At 45.4% G+C, this 20,552-nt stretch overlaps 4 protein-coding genes across 6 annotated transcripts; 1 reads left to right on the top strand and 3 right to left on the bottom strand.

Moving 5' to 3' along the window:
• The first annotated feature begins 13 nt into the window (after positions 1 to 13).
• Adat1 (Adenosine deaminase, tRNA-specific 1) lies at positions 14 to 3,128 on the top strand. Of its 2 annotated transcripts, NM_135832.3 has the most exons (3): positions 14 to 909; positions 967 to 2,468; positions 2,524 to 3,128. In NM_135832.3, exons 1-2 carry the CDS (start codon positions 38 to 40, stop codon positions 1,277 to 1,279), a joined length of 1,185 nt encoding a protein of 394 aa, NP_609676.1. In that variant the 5' UTR covers positions 14 to 37; the 3' UTR covers positions 1,280 to 2,468; positions 2,524 to 3,128. The 2 variants fall into 2 exon arrangements, with proteins under 2 accessions (NP_609676.1, NP_001260450.1); NM_001273521.1 differs by lacking the exon at positions 2,524 to 3,128 and having other exon boundaries at positions 967 to 1,387.
• CAH1 (Carbonic anhydrase 1) lies at positions 1,494 to 7,862 on the bottom strand. Its single transcript, NM_078837.4, has 3 exons — positions 7,526 to 7,862; positions 2,521 to 2,679; positions 1,494 to 2,453 (listed from the first exon to the last, which is right to left on the bottom strand). Exons 1-3 carry the CDS (start codon positions 7,557 to 7,559, stop codon positions 1,834 to 1,836), a joined length of 813 nt encoding a protein of 270 aa, NP_523561.1. The 5' UTR covers positions 7,560 to 7,862; the 3' UTR covers positions 1,494 to 1,833.
• A 3,951-nt stretch (positions 7,863 to 11,813) lies between these two features.
• On the bottom strand, positions 11,814 to 17,967 carry Sec71 (Secretory 71). The gene is made up of 3 exons (NM_135831.3): positions 16,860 to 17,967; positions 12,550 to 16,592; positions 11,814 to 12,480 (listed from the first exon to the last, which is right to left on the bottom strand). Exons 1-3 carry the CDS (start codon positions 17,638 to 17,640, stop codon positions 12,343 to 12,345), a joined length of 4,962 nt encoding a protein of 1,653 aa, NP_609675.2. The 5' UTR covers positions 17,641 to 17,967; the 3' UTR covers positions 11,814 to 12,342.
• Positions 17,968 to 18,223: 256 nt separating this feature from the next.
• On the bottom strand, positions 18,224 to 20,529 carry CG16863 (uncharacterized protein). Of its 2 annotated transcripts, NM_001042896.3 has the most exons (3): positions 20,324 to 20,529; positions 19,893 to 20,270; positions 18,224 to 19,823 (listed from the first exon to the last, which is right to left on the bottom strand). In NM_001042896.3, exons 1-3 carry the CDS (start codon positions 20,458 to 20,460, stop codon positions 18,353 to 18,355), a joined length of 1,986 nt encoding a protein of 661 aa, NP_001036361.1. In that variant the 5' UTR covers positions 20,461 to 20,529; the 3' UTR covers positions 18,224 to 18,352. The 2 variants fall into 2 exon arrangements, with proteins under 2 accessions (NP_001036361.1, NP_609674.3); NM_135830.5 differs by having other exon boundaries at positions 19,893 to 20,529.
• Between the last annotated feature and the right edge of the window lie 23 nt (positions 20,530 to 20,552).

The raw sequence follows: 20,552 nt of genomic DNA, 5'->3' as shown, positions 1-20,552 counted from the left end.
AACTTATCGGTTCGCACATTTGCGAATATAAACAAAAATGTGTGATAACAAAAAACCGACTGTTAAGGAAATTGCGGAACTTTGTTTAAAAAAATTCGAGTCCTTGCCAAAAACAGGAAAGCCCACAGCCAATCAATGGACAATTTTGGCGGGAATCGTGGAGTTCAACCGGAACACGGAAGCATGTCAACTAGTTTCGCTTGGATGCGGAACAAAGTGCATTGGAGAATCCAAACTTTGTCCCAATGGCCTCATCCTGAATGATTCCCATGCCGAGGTGCTGGCACGTCGTGGATTTCTTCGCTTTCTATACCAGGAGCTCAAGCAGGATAGAATCTTTCATTGGAACAGCACGCTAAGTACGTACGACATGGATGAGCACGTGGAGTTCCACTTTCTGAGCACACAAACGCCTTGTGGGGATGCCTGCATCCTTGAGGAAGAGCAACCAGCGGCGCGGGCCAAACGCCAGCGGCTGGATGAGGATTCCGAGATGGTCTATACGGGTGCCAAACTAATAAGTGACCTTAGCGATGATCCAATGTTGCAGACGCCAGGAGCTCTGCGAACGAAGCCCGGACGTGGAGAGCGCACTCTATCCATGTCCTGCAGTGATAAGATAGCGCGATGGAATGTCATAGGCGTGCAGGGGGCACTACTGGATGTATTGATCTCCAAACCCATCTACTTTAGCAGCCTGAACTTTTGCTGTGACGATGCGCAGCTGGAATCTTTGGAACGTGCCATCTTTAAACGTTTCGATTGTAGGACATTTAAGCACACGCGCTTCCAGCCTCAAAGGCCACAGATAAACATTGATCCTGGCATAAGATTTGAATTTTCCCAACGCTCCGACTGGCAGCCATCCCCCAATGGCCTGATTTGGTCCCAGGTCCCAGAAGAATTAAGGTAAGGGTCCTTTTAGCTAGACAGTTTCAGATCTAAACATATATTCCTAACACGCAGGCCCTATGAAATTTCCGTAAATGGAAAGCGTCAAGGAGTAACTAAGAAAAAGATGAAAACTTCACAAGCTGCACTGGCGATCAGCAAGTACAAGCTGTTCCTTACATTTCTAGAGTTGGTAAAGTTCAATCCGAAGCTAAGTGAAATGTTCGATCAACAGCTTTCCGATCCTGAGCGTATCGCCTATGCTTCCTGTAAAGACTTGGCCAGAGATTACCAGTTTGCCTGGCGGGAAATCAAAGAGAAATACTTTCTCCAATGGACCAAAAAACCACACGAGTTGCTAGACTTTAATCCAATGTCAAATAAATGACACTTCGTGCCAGTGAAACGAGGATAAGATGCAGACCAAGCAAGTATTTTATTGCTAAAGTTGGGATGAAGTGGAACTTCTGGTCTAAGCTCCTTCAATTGCTTTCTTGAAAATGTGTAGTTGCTGAAAATGTCCTTATCAGAGATGAAATAACTTCGGATTATAGCTTCCCTTTAAAGTAACTATTTCCACAGAATTGAAAGTCAGTTAGGTTATCATATGCAACATCTAAGCGTGTTATATTTAGTTTATAATACCATAATAACATAAATCTAATTGTCATTTTGCAAACGTTTAACAGACAAACAAACGAACAGGCGTACATGTACAATTAAGGTTACAGCTAAGCATCCACTGATGCGAATACGGATACGGATGCACATATAGGAGGTATGCTCTTGCTGGGCGTACGAACTAAAGACGAGAATTGAACAATGGAGATGTGCCGGTCCAGCTCGTGGCGTACGGATGTGATGTGTGGGTGCGAAAAGCTAATCATACGACACTCGAATCCGTTGACTATCCAAGGACTTAGTTGTCCAACATCCACCGACTTAGTGGCCCCCGATCTCGCGCAGCTCACGCTTGCCCAGCGGCAGCGGAGGACGGAAGTTGTTGATGACCTTGCCGTTGAACTCGTTGCAGGGGCACTCCTCCTTCACGTCGTAGGCATTGAGATTGCGCATGGCGTTCAGCTGGTCGTCGGACACTTCGATGGGCGTCTTGAACACGATCCAGATGACCGACTCCGAGCACGGTGGAGTGGTCAGGGAACCCTCATAGGTCCAATAGGTGTGCACATCGGGCAGCAGCTGGCCGGGATCACAGCCCTGGGGGAGGGTGACGCGATCGCCCTTGTGCAGCACGAACTGCAGCAGGCTGGTCACCTTGTCCAGTTCGGCATGGTGATTGCCAGCCTTAAGGAACACACCCAGCACGGCCAGGCCGTCGGGAGCGGCAGCCGCCTCGCCAAACGACTTGTACTTCGTGGTGTTCCAGTGAACCAAATGCAGCTCGCCGGAATAGGACACGCCGTCGACGGTGTGCTCCGATCCCTTGGAGTCCGTGCAGCCCCAGTGGCAGTGGAACTGCTCCAGCTTAAAGATCTGATCGCCCAGCGGTCCTCCAGTCAGCTCGGAGTCGGCGCCGTTCACATCCACGCGCCAGCAATAGCCTAGATTAACAAATGGTAAGGATTAATATTTCAGTAGAATACAGTACGTTAACTTTGAATTTCTTACCAGGATTGACCAGGCTTTTGGTGTGCTCCGGCACATACTTCCACTTGAGCGGAGCTACATTCAGTTCGCTGCCCTTCTTGGCGCTGGAGGGTGTGATATCCACGGGCGACTGACGATGTCCCGACGCCTGTGGGTACTCCTTGGCCCAGTGGGCAGGTCCTGAAATAGGAACATTGAATGGGGCGGGTAAGTAAACGTGCGGCAAAGTCATTAGGTATTTGCTTTCCCCGAATTTACCAACTTAACTAAGTGCTAATTCGCTGTGTCGATAAGGAACAATAAATCAACTAAAATCAATTCATTGGAGTACTCCATTGGGGTTTATTAAAAACTCATTAGGCTGGTCAGGAAATTGATTAATGTCCGAAAAAATAGAAGCTAATAAATGTGGAAGGAATTGAAGAATTTCGTTTAATCCATTAATTCGATAATTAGGGCGACTATTATATGGTACTAGTAATTTCAGAAGACAGCGAAAATCATTTCAAATTCATTTATTCCTACAATTTGCTGTTAAATTCAAATTATTTCTATTATAAAAACATGAAAGATTGTATATATTTCAACTAGAATCTGGACTTTGAAGCTAATAAATGGGAATAAAAATGAATCAAAGACTTAATATTTTTATGGCTGCTTATACTCGCGATTACCGAAGCATTAAGTAAGATGCTTATTTATGAACATGTCGCCAGAGTTGACAATCGTTTGCCCAACTGGCAGTCATAATAATATTTGCATAGACCTTTTATCTGACCAACCGGCTGAGGCAATACAAGTATTTGCTGTTCCCCTGTTTGCTGCATTTTGTTGCGATTTATGTGCGTGTATGTGGATTCTTCTTTTTAATTACTGGTGGCGCAAACATTGACACAGAGAACCGCGTCACGTGCCAGTAGAATCACTCGGAAGACCGCAGACCCGAGTCATGTGATAGGATCGCTGCAGATAAACCGCAAAAGTTTATGGGAATTGGAATCAGAATATGTATAATATATGATTGTTTGCCTGAATCGGAGCAAATATTGAACCATTTGCCGTTGGTAATGGTACCCAGAAATCGGCAGGGGTTTTCTTATCGAACGGGCAAAGCCTCGTTTGTCATTTGATAGATCGCCGAGCTTAAGGTGTCAACAGCTTTGTAGCTTCCTATATTTATTTCGCCGATTCTCAAAGTCCTTCATAATGCTGATAGTAAATAACAAAAGTCAGGTGAAATGCATTTATCATTTATCAAAGTTGAAATCAAGAGCCTTATTCACCATTCGGGTGCAAAAAGTGTGTGCATGTGACTGACGCAGCACATGGCGTATGAATGTCACGTATACGCCGTGTGGGGCAGCATACAAAGAAGCAGGCAATTGGAGTTGCACGATCCTTTTGTGAGTTAGCAGCCAAGTGCGAATTTACTGCCGCATTTAGCACATTACCTTTTTATAATCAACAATCGAGTTATTAAGATATCTCCGAAGTCGGTACTGTATATATGTATATGTAGAAATAAATATAGTGCGACTCATTTAAATGTATAGGCTTACTTACTGGCTTTATTTACCCAGCGAGTTTGCTGCCGACTTTGGCTGTAAATACTTTAAGATCACCTGGCGGCATTTCACAGTGCCTGTGATAACAATTGGCAGACTTTAATAAAAAAAAAGTAGAAGAAAGTAAACGAAAACAAGGAAATGCCGCACTTGTTCAAACAAAACTCGATCGGATATAACCGGTTGACATTATGGGTCCCTTAAAGCTGATCAAACGAGCCTTTGTTATACGCGTTTACTAACTGCAAAGTTATATGTATATTAAACAATTCATCATCGTTTTGCACTTAATTTCGTTTCAATTCGGATGACATGGAACAAAAGCGAAGCTTTGAAACAATTGTGACCATTAATGCTGCCATAAAATCCGAATGATTTTTTAATTGAATTACTGCAAATGAATTACCCACATCCATTTATAGCGTATATTCGCCGGCGGAAAAACGAAAACCCGTAGCTGTCTGGGAGAACTTGTTCCGGAAACGTTAAGATCTTGATCTCTATATAGAATCTATAATGTATAATGATCGTTCTTACGAAATCCATCGAAAATTGCCCCTGAGTATAGTGATTTCGATTTCTCCGAACATTTAAATACACAAAGCAGCAATTTGAAATATAAAAAAAAAAATTAAAAATATAAAAAGCGCATGTAAAACCGGAGAGACAAATTAAGAAATTCTCGTTACGACAGTGCAAAAAAAAAGAAGAAAAACGCTTAAAAACACGACAAAATAAAATGTGGCAATTAGCATTTACGAATTTACGAGCCGAGCGCTTCTAAGCGAGCCTTGCATGATAATATCATCCCAATTGGATGGAGGCATGAGTTTCTCGCGTGTTTTTTCCCCACTTTCCTGGCGGCGATCGCAAGGAAGTACGGACAAAAAACTCGTTTGGGGAAAGTGCCCCCAGCCGCACCCCGGAATTCCAAGTTCCGAGTTCTGAGTCAGTACCGGATGATATATTGTATAACTGCTGTTCGTGGGGAGGGGGGCCACTTGTCTCTGGGTTATACTGTTTTTTATGGCCACTCAATTGACCGGGCTGAAAGGCAACTACCCCTGCTATATTTATCACCCAGCTTGGCTTGAAGAAGCCCCAGAAATGGTCTCTACCCTTGGACTGCCACGACATTTGGCTATCGACCACCAATCCAAACCATGCAACCCTTCAATCATCTGCTAAAATTTTCGCCAATAATTATTTGTTTGCATGTGGTGGGAAATGGTGACAATAAAGCGCAAATGAAATACTCGAATGGCCGTAAAAGTTTAGCTAACTGAAATGCATTGTGGCCTAATGAAATGTTTAGGCACGTCTGAAAATTAATTGAGCTGTTTTTTCTTGCATGTCCAGATATTTTTCAATATATGCACAAATGCATAAATTATCAAATTTTATTTGCTATATAAAATAGCTGGACTGGCAAGTCAGGTGATACAGTATCTATATAGCTGGCCAAAAATAATATCAATCTGATGATTTTCCTTGCGTGAGAAATCGTTTCGCAGTTCTATTTTTTGCTATTCCAAACCGCCAATAAATATTGACCATTAATGAAGGGGCCTGGTTTCGATCGGACTGATATCTGGCATATCGAAAAATATATACTCAAAGTAAACTTTAGAACGAAACCTTTCCGTATTCCTTAAGTAAGTTTTATCTAACTGCAAAATCTGATAAGTCACGCGAAATAAATCGGTGTGGAACATTATAAATCCATCGATCATTATGACTATGACACATTAATGATATAGACATGTAGTATTTTTTTTTTGGTAAGAAATTCTAGAAGTTGTTAAGGGTTGAGATTTCTAAATGATAAAATAAAGCAAGTTTCGCTTCGATGCAATTGATCCAAGAATAGCTTTGCGAACTAGAACTGGCGATTGAATCAGACGATAGGTGGGACATCTGATTGATCCTCTCACGTAAACACGCGAGTTGTAATCAGTGGTTTCTAGATGGAAGCGTGTCAACCAACATTCAGACGCTTCTGTCAGTGCCCAGGGGTTAGACACAACCTGAGCGTCTTGATAAGGATGGGTCTATACACATGTGCAATCTCCACGAAAAATACGAATATGTATGGCAGAGAGTTTCTCGTGTTTAATGTGGGCATTCTCGACTCTGGAGGAGCAGCATGCTGATAAGGTTCTTCTTGCGCTGGAAAGTTACCAGGGCGGCGCCGGAAAATCAGAATCAAAATCAGAATCGGAATCGCAATGAGTAACAGTATCAGTATCGGTATCAGTATCGAATCAATCAGAGCAATCACAACCAGTTAAGCAAATCAATTGAAATTGTCAAAAACTGAAGTAGTGGTTTTTTTTTCAATTCTAAATTGATATGCTGGCTAACGCAGCCCATTCGATATACATTCTACATGCTAGTGTTATATGCATACCGCACACATAAGATATTACGTATACGCCCAAGACATTGAAACCGGTCCGGCATGTGTCCTCACCAGACGAAGAACATGCACTTGACTAGCCTTCGAAGCGGCGCAGAGTGAGGGGCACCGGGTGCTCCGAAAACAAAAACAGCAAAGACAAGGCGAAAAACAATCGATCGCTGGTTGCTGGTGGTCGGTGGAGAACTAGTTTGCCAGTCGAGGCGGTTGACTCCGCCGGCGACTGGTTGGTTAGTGGGAAGCACCATACACATTACCAGATCACGAGACCCAGCTCGTGTGAAACTCCCCGATCCGTAAAAACACAAAAACCCGCTTCCCTGCATTTTAATTAATGCCCATTATTCATGAGTAACGAATGACCAAGTCTGTTTGTGCGATTCAGCTTATGAGGCATGAAATCGAAGTGAAGGGCATTGCGAGTATTGTGCAATCGAATCAGTAATCCCCTACGAAAGCTATTTTCTTAGCGATTCTCTGCAATCTAAACCCTTTGTGATAACGCAAATCATGAACGACTAATGATTTCTAAGTGTTAAATTATCTGACTAATTGGCTATTTATTAAGGAGCAACTCACGCCTTGTTTTTTTTTATGGTTTTGCCCATTTTATTGGGTAAGGCTAGGCTACGTCTTTGGACGACTATATCTAGCCAATATCTTATCGCCAGATGTCTGATTCGAAAACATGACGTTTGCTGTCAGATAGATTCAGTTGGTCATAAAAGCTAAATGGTTCGAAATTCCTTAAAAGATAAGGGATCTTTGCTTAAAACAAGACAATTGCAGTATATAGAAAATTCCGAGTGAAGATCTCGTTTTTTTTTTTGGCAACACGCATGCGCAGCGTGTGCAAATGAGTCAAAATGTCGGAATCACCGCAGACGACGATGTCTGATTAGACGGAAGGCCAGACGGGTAAACAAACCGAAATCCGAAAACAGAAAAACGAAAACCAAAAACCGAAAGCGGGAACCGGAATCCGCAGGCTGTCCACAGCGAAAACAAACAAACAAACAAGCCGAAGCTGGAGAGAGCTTACCGTTCTCTTCGGTGTATCCCCAGTGGTGGCTCATCTTGGACTTTGGCTTTGGATGGCTACTAACTATGCTCTGCTGTTTATCCTGTAGGATCTTAGTTGGTTGTTTCGAGGGATGTTGCACTCGCGGTTGGTGGCACGCGTCTGACTTTCGCTGGGGATCGCGCGGTCCGCTTTATAGGGACTTTATGGGTGGGTGGATGTTTGTTTATATATATAAATATATATATGGACGCTGGAAATCGAGGAATGGATCCCGAATGGTTCAATCGTTGAATCGTTGTAGCGCGGAACGTATTGGAGCGTCGACTGTATGGTAAGTCCGACGGTCTCAGACTGACGGACTCGGGGCAGCGCTGCTGACTTGAAAGTCGGCAGCGACTGCGAAGCGGACAGCACGCACCTTGCGAGCGCCAGCAGCGAAAGAGAACCTGAGCAAACAAATAGGTATCCGGAGAGCGTGAAAGTCGCCGGAGCCAGTGAACTAAACTACTGTTTAGCCCCCCTTCACCGCGAAAGTGGTCGCGGGCGCGGGGTCAAGCGGTACACGGAGTGCGGCGTCATTAGAACCGCTGACAGCGCCGCTGGGTTCAATAGTTTAGTTTGGCCGCACTTGAGCACGGCACAATGGGGCGAATACGTAATGAATTCGATTTTGCAGGCACTAGCTGTCCACTTATACATACATGTATTTGCACTACCTTAGCTGACTGACCTTGACTCCGGTCTCGTTGCTGGACGGGATCGGTGGTCAGAAAGCGGAAATGTGTAAGGAAAGGCTCGTTGCTTGCATAACATTCATCGATTATTGTCGAGCACGATGATCGTTCCGTTTTAGGCGGGTAAAACCAATGTTTAGATAGCGCGCAATTACACAAAACTGAAAAAGTGCTCCATATTAATTGATTTTTTAATTAAAAATAGGTTGCCTACTTCATATACTATATCTTTATCTGATAACAGAAACTCGAGTTGCAGTGCTCAGGTCGATTTTACATGAGCAAATTTCAGTTACATTCGGTTTTCGGTTGCTTATCTTTAAACACAGAAAACTAGATTTTATTATATATGTACCATTATTTTGAGTGCTGAAGAATTCGCAATATATATTGTAAATTTACACCAAAAAATAACGTTTTTTGACACATTTTAGCATTTAAATGATTTCAAAAATTGTAATTCTATCAGTGGCTATGTTTTTAAGTGCTGAAGAATTAGCGTTCTTTATAACGTAGTAATATTTCATTTATTTAAGATCAATTTAAGCTTGGATATACATAGTGAGTAAGCTGATCAGTTTTAGAGATTTTCCCAGGCTTTGCTCTCCACTGTGCCTAGACATTTTGTAAATTGCTCCATAGATGGCTCAGTTTTTTGTTCGTTTTTCTGCTGTTGAACCTTTGTGCATTGTTTTTTGTTGGTGCTGTGGGACTTAAGCGTGATCGCGATCGCTCGCTCGACAACGCACACAGATCTATCTATCTACATGCATAGTTGTACGGCGTACAAATGTCTCAATATGTACGGCGGATCGTGGCTGGGGGAAATGGAGATGGGCCTGGTTTGGCGCTGGTGACACGCTAATCGCAGCGCTTTTTGAGGGTAACTGGAACTGGCAGTGCTCTCTCGCTCTGCACATGACTTGGCTGGGGTGGGTGGAGGGTTTTGGTGGGGTCGAAGGGATCCATAATTTCCATCAACGCGCTGCTCATGTTATTCCATTAGTCCATTAGGCACAGTCACCGCATAGCACGAAGCCACTTCAGCGAGTTAAGCACAAAATTTGTCACTAATTTCAATTCTGTGCCGCTTTTGTTTTGCACTGTATAATAGGTTAAATTGGTTGCACAATACAACACTATGGTGTTGGTTCTTCGGTACACTTTGGTATCGTCTTATACCACCCGGTGGGTCAACACTGCGTATGCGCAATTAATTCGACGCGTGTGAAATCTTCGTATGTGTTGTTTGCACTTGGCTCAAATCTTATCGCCCCCACCCAACCCCTTAGCTTTTTGTTTTCTAATTAGCCATGCATTATTATTTGCGATTTACAGAGATTTCAACTGGATATCCAGCACCTTCTATCATCCCATCGACCCCATCTCACGAGCAGTTCCCAGTCGTTCACTTCCGCCTTTTGCCATTTCGCTCGGCGATTTTACAAATTTGAAATGAAAATGGGAATGTATCTGGCTGGAATTTGATTTAAGCTACCGCTCTGACAGACCCACTTCAAGGTCGAGTAATTATTGTTACTGACAATTAACTGAACCCATGTGACGCGCTAATTTTGTTTGGCTCGGAAACGGGATCACTCAAAACGTTCTAATTGAATTGGGAAAGGACCAGTAGATTGCCAGTAAATTAGTTTGCACCAACCTCGATTGCAATTTTGCAGATAGATAAGGCACTTCAAATATGTGACTATGCTTATAAACATTTACGATCTATTTGGATATCATATACCCACATTTATTTCAAATCATATTTGATACTCATAAAACCATAGAGCAGCAGACCAGCCCAGTTTCAAATATTTTCTTTTTTTTCACCCACTTGCCATTATTTACTGAGTTATAACTCAAATCTTAGTAAGACATTAGAGAACTACAAATAGTAAACACGACGAAGGAAAACAAGAGCAACAGTAGTTTTAAGATGGAAATATTTACCTAAAAGAAGAAAGATTGTTTTGGGATATTGTAGATAACACTAATCTCAGGAAGTTAACGCATTTAGACTGACTAATTAAGTGCTTTTCAAAAACTTTCAGACAGTTCAAGCAACTTTTCAAGGCGAATGCGACAAGTCGTGAACTTTCTCAGTGACAGCAAACAGAAATTGCCGTGCTTTTGTTAGCTAATCATTTGTTCCGATAAAAAACGACTCGATTTAGGTTCAGCATATAGCTCTTTATGCATCATTTTTACTTTTTAATTATAATTATTCCTGGGCTGGCAACACGCGTGGCTCAGGATTTCTTTTAATTCTATTTTGTCAGCCACCGTTGAGCATTATAATTCTCTTTTTATGGAGCCCATAAAGCAGCAAGATGCGTGGCTAGCTAAAGAACTTGAACTCCAGTTTGTGGCTGGCTCAAGTGGGATTCGGTTGGGATTTTTGGTACTTTTCATTAAAGATATAGAGATACTTTCTGTGTGCAAAATATTTGCTTGCTCTGCGCGTAAGCGCCTCCAATTAGCAGCTACCAATGTGATACTTGGCAAATCGAATTCTGAAATCGAGAGCGTGATTAAGTTTCTACTGGAAATTGACATATTAACTAGATCTATTAGCATAGGGTTAACAATTCCCAGATCACACATTAATACATATACGTAGACGTACGGGTATCTATACCATTTTTTCCGCACAAAGCTCCATTGAATCCTACCCGATCATCTCAGTTTTGGTCGGTTAGCAGTCCGCTGCGTGTTAATCGATTTATTTAAATGGCAAACAAACAAAGCAGCACGAAAAATATCACTCCGTGTCATGTGGACACTAGCTAAGGTACGAATTTTGGCAAAAACCAAAACGCTAAGACCGGCTCGAAATATTTCCAATGGCCTTTCTTACTCAAACATGGCTTAAACTCCAATGCGCACAGTGAAAATTGCTCATTAAGGCCATTTGAAACGGGGATTTCTCTGAAAAATAAACTTCCTATTAATGCTACAATTATGTGAGTAAAAGTCCTAATAATTCGTATATTAAGAGAGATTCATTAAAAGTTATCTGAAAAATACTTGACAGGTATTTATATACCTTTATTTGAAAATATATCTAAATATATGTCTTTAAAAATAAGTTTAGCAAGCAACAGAAGCACAAGAATCCTGCATTTCTTTTTATTACCTACAGAATTTATTTAATCAAAATAATCTGCAGACTTTTCGATGAAAAGATGCTCACTGCGCCAGCAAATTCCATTTTTTCCACCGCCGAAATCCAGCCAATAAAATGTCGAAAATTAAATGAATTCGTCGCACATATTGCGGGCATAATAAAAACGCCATAAATCTGTGCCCCAAAAGACTGGACTGGATGCAAAAGAACGAGCACCCAGTCCCAAACACTTAATTGGGTCTGTTTTTTTTTTCTAGATATTTGAATTAAAATATAAATTGGCAACAGTGCGAGCGGAACATAAAGATTTTTTATTATAAAGCTACTAACGCTATAGATGGAGAGCATTTGAGAAGATCACATACCTCGAACTTCATCTTAATATGCATGGAAGAGGCGATCCCAGCGTCGATTAAATCAATGGTTCGCAACTGGCATTGGTAATAGATTTATATTGTATATTTGAAATATATATATTTATATATAGATTTTGATTTAAATTAACACTAGCAATATACAGGCGGCGCACAATGCTGGTTTAATCCATTAATCTACGCTACACACTAATCGATAGTGGGTGAATGTTACACCGGGGAAACAAAATCCAAATTCGTAACTGAAGGAAACTATACACACGCACACGTTAAAGCCTTACATAGCATACCCAGGGGTATGTACATATGCATATACATATACATATATATATATATATATATTTATATATATATATAAAAACAACAACATTTCTCGTTAAACCTAGTAAACATTACATTCTGACTATGTATTGTTTATAAATATAATAAAAATATATATACTTGTATGAATGATTAAGTGCCAACATAACAACAAAGCCGAGGGAACCAGAGGGCCCACTATGAACTACGATTTGAGGGGATTTCGGGTGGATCGGGAATCGATCTATTAACATGGCCGAGTCAGCTAGCCAGGTGGCTGCGGCTCCTCCGTGACTATTTAACGCTCATTATATTGAATACTGGACCGATGCGCATGAACACACGCCTAAGGACACTTCTCAGTTCGGGCTTGAGGTCGAAGCACATCATCTCGCACAGCAGGCTGTAGTAGTTGGAAACGTGGGTGGCGAACTAGCAAAAGAAATATGTGCGTTTTATTAACAACGGAACTAGAGGATATAGTGTATTAAACCAACTCACCCTGGCATCGGACATCTTGAGCAGGCGCGTCAGGATGAGCAGCAGCAGCGATGTCCACGCATCTCGGTGTGCCTCGCTCTGCAAACTCAAATAGTAGCCCAGTGCCTCCTTGCAGACCTGCACCAGTTCCTGCTCGATGCCGGGCCAATCGCTGCGTCTATTCTCGTCGCCGTACATCTTGAAGAAAATGCGCAGGACGCAGGCCAGCGACGAGGTCTCCTGCTTCAGCAGATTCGGTTTAACAGATCCCTTGAATCCCGCCCGCCAAAGCAGGCTGCGTTGGTCGTGATCGGCGTTGAAGCGCTTGGCAAAACGGTGCGACTGCATCAGACAGTCGGCCAGGGTGAGCAGCTGGCGGGTTCTCAGATAGCCGTACATTCCCTGCTCCTCCCGCTGGCACTCCAGCAGCTGCGACTGCGAACCGCTCCTGCCGCCTGTTAAGTCTGCCGCCGCCTGGGCCAGCGTTTCGGCATCCTCCTTGCGCGACGTGGCCGGGAAAAAGACAATGTTATCCATGGTCTGTATCAGTTCCAGCTGGACTACGCAGCGGATATGCAGCGCCTCAAAGTGGTTGTGCTCCTGGGGTATATTGTTACTGGAATGTGCTTTCGGCCGCCAACTGAGGAGATCCTGCGGCAAAGTGGCGTTGAAGATGTCCAGGATGCACTGGCACGTCTTGTCCCAGGTGGACTCGTTGAACTTGAATCCATTCGAAATGACGAGGTTCTCCAGGCAATTGGTGCCAGATCGCGCCAACTGCTCGTTACTCTGCTGAACACACCAATGCAGCTGGGCGAAGAGCTCCTCCAGCAGCAGATGACCAAGAACATCGAAATACTGCGTGAAGACATCAATAATAGCGTACAAGGCGTGGTTGCATGTGGTCGTCATCCATTCGGACTTCTCGGTGACGTGCTCCGGCAATTTCATGTTGTCGAAGATACGGAAGATCACATTGAAGAGATCCTTCCACCAATGGGGCTTGAAGCTCTCACCATACGTCTTCACAATCTCAAAAAGCACGGTTAAGGCGCGAGTACGCACATCCAATTTGCAGCGATTGACCACGCAGGAAAGCGAGAATAGCATCGGAAACCAGCCGCGCACCCAGACTCGATCCTCCTCGGCCACCGAGGCGTCGTTCTCCATGCCGGCATGCTCCGCAAACAGTTGTGGTGCCTCGTGGACGCACTGCGCGCAGGTACGGACCAGACGTATGGCTTCCATGCTGGTATCGGGGAATCTGGCGGTGGCGAACTCTGACAGGCACTTGACCGCATCCTGGAACGAGTCCACCATAATGGCGAACTGACGCTTGTACAGATCACCGATGATTTTGCCCGTGGTTTGGAAGGCCAGCTCCACAATTGGCTCTTCGTTGTCTCCCGCTGCCAGGTGGAAAATGCTAAAGATATTCTTCCAGCCGGAACGGATGTTATGCGCCTGTGAGTTTACCATCTGGGCAATGCAGCGCACCACCATATCTCGTATTGCCGGCGATGCGTTTTTCTTCATGATATGCTCAAAGGGACGCAGGAAATCCTTCTGGAAGCGGAAATTACTGAACTCGCCCTTCTCCATGAACTTCATCGACAACTGACGCAGTGAGTCCAGGGCGAAAAATGAGATCTCCTCGTTGCTATTGCATCCGACCGCGTTAAAGTGCTCACCCAAAACTTGCCAAATGCGTGACCACTGCAGACGAATACGCTCCATGTTGTAGTAACTAATTTCCACTATCTTTTGCAAGGAGAACATCCTCGGTTGCTGCTGCTGAAGCTCATCCACAGACACCTGGCACAGGGCCTTCACGAAGTCCACGATAGCATCGCCATCCAGTCGCATTGAGCCGGTGAAAATACGATCGACTGCGACCACCACGCTCTGGCTGCTCGTCTCGCCGATGTGTTCTTTCACGCTGGGATTAAGCGAGTCCTTGAGCGTTGTCTGCGCTCCAGAAAGAAACTGGGGCCGCACCCCAGTGCCGATCAGTTGGGCCAGCTCCAACTGGCTAATGCACTTCACTATATCCAGCCAGCTGCTGCCCAGATAATTGCCATCCGTGTGGGCTACCATTATAAGCGTCTTGATGGTATCGATATTCTTGGCCTTCATTTCGTTGATGGGCGAGTTAGCATTCAGGAGAGTAAACCTGGCCAGGGCTTGTACATAGGCATCTCGCTCCAGGGACATGTGGAAGATGCATGCGATTCGAATAGCACAACGTATACCATCCAAGCAGAGTGTAGCAATCTCAGGATCGTCGCAGTCCTGGAGACCCACAGAGAAAGCGGCCAGAAATGGTGTCCAAGCCATTTTGAACATGGGCCGGACATGCTCCAAGTGTTTCGCTGAGGTGAAGGGTGACTTGACGTGCGAAACTGACTGCATTAGATTGGTGGCCGTCAGCGAGATGACCTCCATCTCCATGTTCCACAACAGCTTTCTGCGTTTCTCCGTTATGAAGGCCTGCTTTCCAGTGGGTTTCGCCTGTTGAAGCATACCGGAGTTGTTCTTCATCTTAATTTCGTGTTCAGAAATCTCGTCGTAGATGGACGACAAGTACTCCTCGGGCAAATCGGACTTGCTGTCGCTGATGCCGCGGTTCATTTTAATGTACTGCTCCTTGGTCATCTTGTGCTTGACCTGCGGCGAATGAAGATCCGTGGTCAGCATAATGATGCTGAATGCCAGCACGTAGACGGTGTCTGCGCTTTGGAATAGCTGGTTCTTCGGATTGCATTCGCAGTATCTACTGGCGAACTTCTCCATCAGCCGATCGATTTTTTGTGCTTCTCCTGGCAGGCGGAACCCCTCGAGAAGAAATCTCAAGGCGGCCACCACCTCCATTTGGCGAAAGTCAAAGGCATCGATGTAAGCGCACATCACTTCCTTGGAGTGGTCGTCATTCTCGCCAATGTAGTTTCCGATCACTGTCTTGTCCAGTCGTTCGTCCTCGTGCAGCCAGCGCGCAATGTCCCCGCATGTGGCACCCAGCAACTGCTTCTCCTGCAGGAATTGCACTCCTTTCTGAGGCTTACGATTGAATAACTCAATGCCTGTTTCCATCACTTCCTTGCGCATCTTGCGCTCCTCCAATGCCTCGGGAAGATCCTGTAGTTGCTCCTGATTGGAGTTCAAACTATGACTGGAACCACTGTGCATCGTTTGGATAGTTGTGTCCGCCTGATCCTGCTCAGTGCTTGTCGGCGATTGGACTTGCATAGGTGGAACCGGCATGTTTGGATTAACATACAAGTCCTTACTCCACTCTACCATGCACTTAAGAATGGAGACAAGACACTCCAGGCCGCGAATGCGCATCGATTTCTCTTGCATCGGATTGGCGCCCAGTTCGAGAGCCTGACGACCCTGGGCAATTTTCGAAAGATCGTTGACCAGTCTCTCAAAAAGGTTTGCAGCCGAAAAGTCGCAATCGTAATTAACATAGATATCCACCACGGACTGGGCGTCAGCACAAATACGTGTCAGCGCTTGGATTACCATCCATTTGTGCTCGAAGCTGCTTGAGTTCGCCTCAAGAATGTTTAGGAAGATTTCCTTGAAGAACACCTCTATCTGCCGCTTAAGATGCACCTTGAAGTTCGAGAGTAGGGCAACGAAGATTGAAAGCGACAGCTCGAAGACCTCCGGCACCAGACTGACTCCGTTGTTTGACAAGGCCACGCACAGGTACTGCTTAATGGCCATGATGAACATCTCGTTGGAGCGGAAGACGGGCCCGGCATTCTGGAGGATGAGCAGCAGCAGATGCAATGACAGCACCTTGGAACGCAGCTCGTGCGATTTCGGATCTGGATGTCCATCCGGCAAAGGCTTCATCGATAGCTTGCACAGTGCCCGGAACACGAGAAAAGCATCTTTCTGCAGGATGTGCGTAAACTTAGCCGTTACAACCGCATCGTTTTCGCTGTGCAGCTCCACACTGTCGTGATCCGAGTGCGAGGAGTAGTCGTTTCCATTAAGTGTTGGCTCTGGCTCACCGACCGATTCCTGATCCTTCATCGCCTCATTGTAGGCAGCTGAAAAACGTAACTGTCATTATTTTCGCGCAATGATAATTAGACGGTTTGGAGGAGTGGAATTTTATGTTGGACCTTATCGTATCGTACTGTAAATGATTCATACAATTTTTTCCCATCCGATAAGAAATATTTTATGAACTTAATTACGTTTCTTGAAAATATTGAAAAATAGTTAAATCTAAGCGAGTTAAGTAGAATAATAAGCAACTTCAGCTTAACAAGAAACATCTGTTTATCAAACTTTCTCCACCGAGTGCCACGCACCTGATATGATCTCCGCCAGCAGTTCCGAGGCAATTACTTCGTCGGAATCCCGCAGCGACTCCTCTCCCGAGCCATTGCAATCCTCCGAGTGGATGCTGCCGTTGGTGGGATTGGAATTGGGAGGTGGTAGCTCGTACACTTGATTCTCCATGCGGGCAAATATCACGTTCAACATTTGGGTGAGCGTAGCGCGTGCTGTGGTCTGATTGACCAGGTTCTTGCTGGACAAATAGATGTCGTAGCAGGTGCGCACAGCTTGCAGCAGTGTGAATTCATGGATTTCCACATGCTGCGAGGTGACCACCGTGAGCAGAGCCTTTATTATCTGCAGTTGGACGGCCTCGTCCGTCTGGGGACCACTGAAGCAGCCATATATGGTCACAACGATACGGTCGATGAGCAGGTGACCCGGATTGGCCGAGTCCTGAATGGATCCTGTCAAATGGCCATAGGCAATGAGTTTCTGCAGGCAGTCCAGTGCGGTGACCACGATCCTGGGCGAGCGGCTCTTGCAGGCAAGCTCGAAGGGGAGAAAGTAGGTCTCCGCATTTATGATGCTCGCTGCATCATTCTTGGGCAGCGGGAGTGCGGCACAGGGCAGCTCATTGCCCTCTGCGATCTGGCCGGCACTGATTAGCTCCGCCTTAATCTGCTCCAGCGCCGAATCGCAGGACTTCTTCAGCTGCGAGTGATGGGAGCGCCGTATGTCCTTATCGGCAAGGATCTTTTCTAGAGCACGCACGATGAACATTTCCTTGGTTTTTGTGGAGTTGTTGTGCATATTGGGCCGCTGCCACTCCCAAGGTCGCCTTCGCTGGGTGGGTTTCGATGCCTCTTTCCCTACTACCACTGCTTCGGATTTCCCTCTGCCCACCGCTTCCGGAAACAACAGCCACGCAACTTTCGCCTGCTGCCTTCTGGGTGCTCCGCCAGCTGTGCGGAGTGCTCCTCTCGGTTGGATTGTCGTGTGGCGGCACTCGGTGAGTTTTTAGCGTGTCGTGGATGTTTGCATGTTGCAAATCTCTCAGTTTTTCCACATTTACATTCCCTTCAAAATACGAAAAAACGTCATCAGAAGTGTGACCGTGTAAGCGAAAATTACTGAGCTGTCGGCAGTGTTGGGAAGTTTTTGGTATTCTCTCGGTTTTGGTATTTTTGCTAATTTGCTGGTGTTATTGTTATTTGAATTTGTAACGGCGATTTGTGATAACAAAAGAAAAAAGTAAACAATAAAGTTATATTTAAAATAAATTATTTGTGTAAATATGTGTAGTAAATAGTACTTACAAATCTTTAATGAATATGTGTTCGTTATTCGTTCCCTACCTCTAATTTTCTAATACAAAAATAGTTCCTTAACGCTTGAGAAGCTAAAAAGTTAAAAAATGTATTTTATAGTTCGCATTATTGTAAATGTAAATTAATAAATTAGTTAATAAAAGGGGTACAAAAACACAGTGCTCAACTTAGGTTTGGATTGATTATGGACTACGCTATAACTGCCACTCCTTCGTTGGAATTTCCGCCATGAAGAGTATGTTTTCCATGTTGTTTTCGATTAGTCTGGCGTACTGCGCCGCAACCGCCGCTCCTTCGGCCGTAAATAGCCGATCCGCCGGCTCTGCGGTGGCCGGAACGTGCAGGTACCTCTGTGCTACGTTGTGCAGGAAGGGGTGAGCTTCGGCCAGTTCCTCCCAGAGCTGAAAGGGATCGGCTCGCAGGGTACTCATGCCGGCGCAAAAGTATCTGGCTATCTCATCGTCCGCCTCGGGACCGTTGCTGCCGTTTACAATCCTTTGCTTCCCATGCGAAAAGGATTTGAATGCCGCCCAGATATCGTAGTGATCACGGTTCTCCGGATGCTTTGCAACAGCTTGCTCCCCGCTGTCCACATGCGCCTGCATCATGTCATAGAGTTGAGTCATGTACTGGGCCACCAGGGCCCCACTCCGGAAGGGAATATTTCGAAAGCGTGGGTCCAGCAGACTTGCCAATGCCAGGTGCAAGTTGCGCTCCATTCGTTCGAAGATCTCCTCCAGCTGCTGAACCAGGAACAAGCGTATTTCCCTGGCAACCATGTGTTCCGCACTCTTCTCCTGCTTCAGTTCGTTGATCAGAGTTTGGGCAATGGGCAGGGCTGTGCTGGCCGCCGGATATGGTGTTCGACTTAGCTCACGCATGGAGCTGGTCAACGGCCTCAGCACGTCCAGCAATTGCTGACACAAATCCACCTCCGATGTCGAAAGCGGCAGCGGCTCTTGAACGAGAGTCTGTTTCAGGTATAAGTCTAGCATATTGTACACACTAATCGGTCGGTGTATGGAATCCAGTTGGGGATTCAGCTGCAATGTGGACTGCACATGGGAACGCACCTTGTCGCGCAAATGACGTATTTCTGGGCGCTGCACCACCTCCTCTAAAATAGAATTCAATTGGTCTGCGAAGCAGGGAACATGATGATGAGCGCCCATGAACGATGTCACCGCATCCTCCAGTAGTTGACTGCTCCTTGTCGACACGCAGCAGATCCTTGACTTTGGAATGTCGAAGCGCTGACACACTTGGTCCATGCGATCCACCAGATCGTTGGAGGTGAAAAGATCGGGAAGGCGCAGCACAGAAAGAGTTCGGGAGATTCGTTGCCGCCCCTCGTGAAAGTGGGCCACCAGCTCCATCCAGCTTCGACTCTCCGCATTCGTGTGCACCGAGCAACTTAGGCTGAGTGTCGAGATGTCGGCCAACTGCTGGCAGAGCTTGGACCTCTGCGCTTCCGACTCCCTGCAGATAATGGCCTCCAGTTTCGCCGCACTCGGTGGTCTGTAGGTGGGGCACAGTACTTTCACTAGGTGCTGGAATCCCTCGCCCTGCACAATCTGCAATGACTGGCGGTCACGGCAGACAAAGAAGGCAATGTCCTTGTGAAACGGACTCTCGCTCGGCAGAGGTTCTTCCATTTTTAAGTTGCTGGGTAATAAATGAAGTTTACTACAATTGTATCTATCTTCTACCTTCTATCTTTTGATTAAAACTTACTCATGGCCGGCAAATGGTACAGCATGAATTTGGGGAAGTGGGCTTTTCTCCGACTCATCGAGCTCCTCCTTGGGTTCGAATTCGATGATATCGTCGCCGCCAACCGTCTCCGTTCGGGACACTGTGGCCTCCGGAGAGACCCACGCATACCCGACGCTCTTTGTTGAGATGCGATCCTCAGCAGCCGCCTTGATCATTCCTTGATCATCCAGCTCGATAATGCCGCTCGCATCCTTGGCAGCCTTGAACAACAGCTCGCTGTGGAAATCAGAGCTCTCTTCCTTGAAGGGAACAACCTTCCGGAATCGCAGCTTGTCATCCTGCTCCCGCCGCTTGTATATGCCCCGCTCCACCACCACATCGTCGTCGAAGAGGTTTCTTCAAGAAAATTTTCATTGTGAAAGGTTTTTGAACTCAGGAGCCTTTCCTACATCTGCGGATGGGTCTTCATGTGCTTCATCAGATTGGACGTGTTGCCGCTTGTCTTGATTACTTTCTCGCAGAGCTGGCACTGCGCGGAATTCCGATCCAACTTGTCGTAGAACTTCCATATTCTGCTACGCGACATATTCGGCATAAACGATAAATTAACGACGAAAAAAATGAATATTTTGTAAATAACGCTACATTAGTGTGGCCAAGTGGGAGATTTTTTGAGAA

Source organism: Drosophila melanogaster, chromosome 2L (assembly GCF_000001215.4).
Source record: "Drosophila melanogaster chromosome 2L".
Lineage (NCBI taxonomy): Eukaryota > Metazoa > Arthropoda > Insecta > Diptera > Drosophilidae > Drosophila > Drosophila melanogaster.
This window is presented reverse-complemented; position numbering and strand designations above follow the sequence as displayed.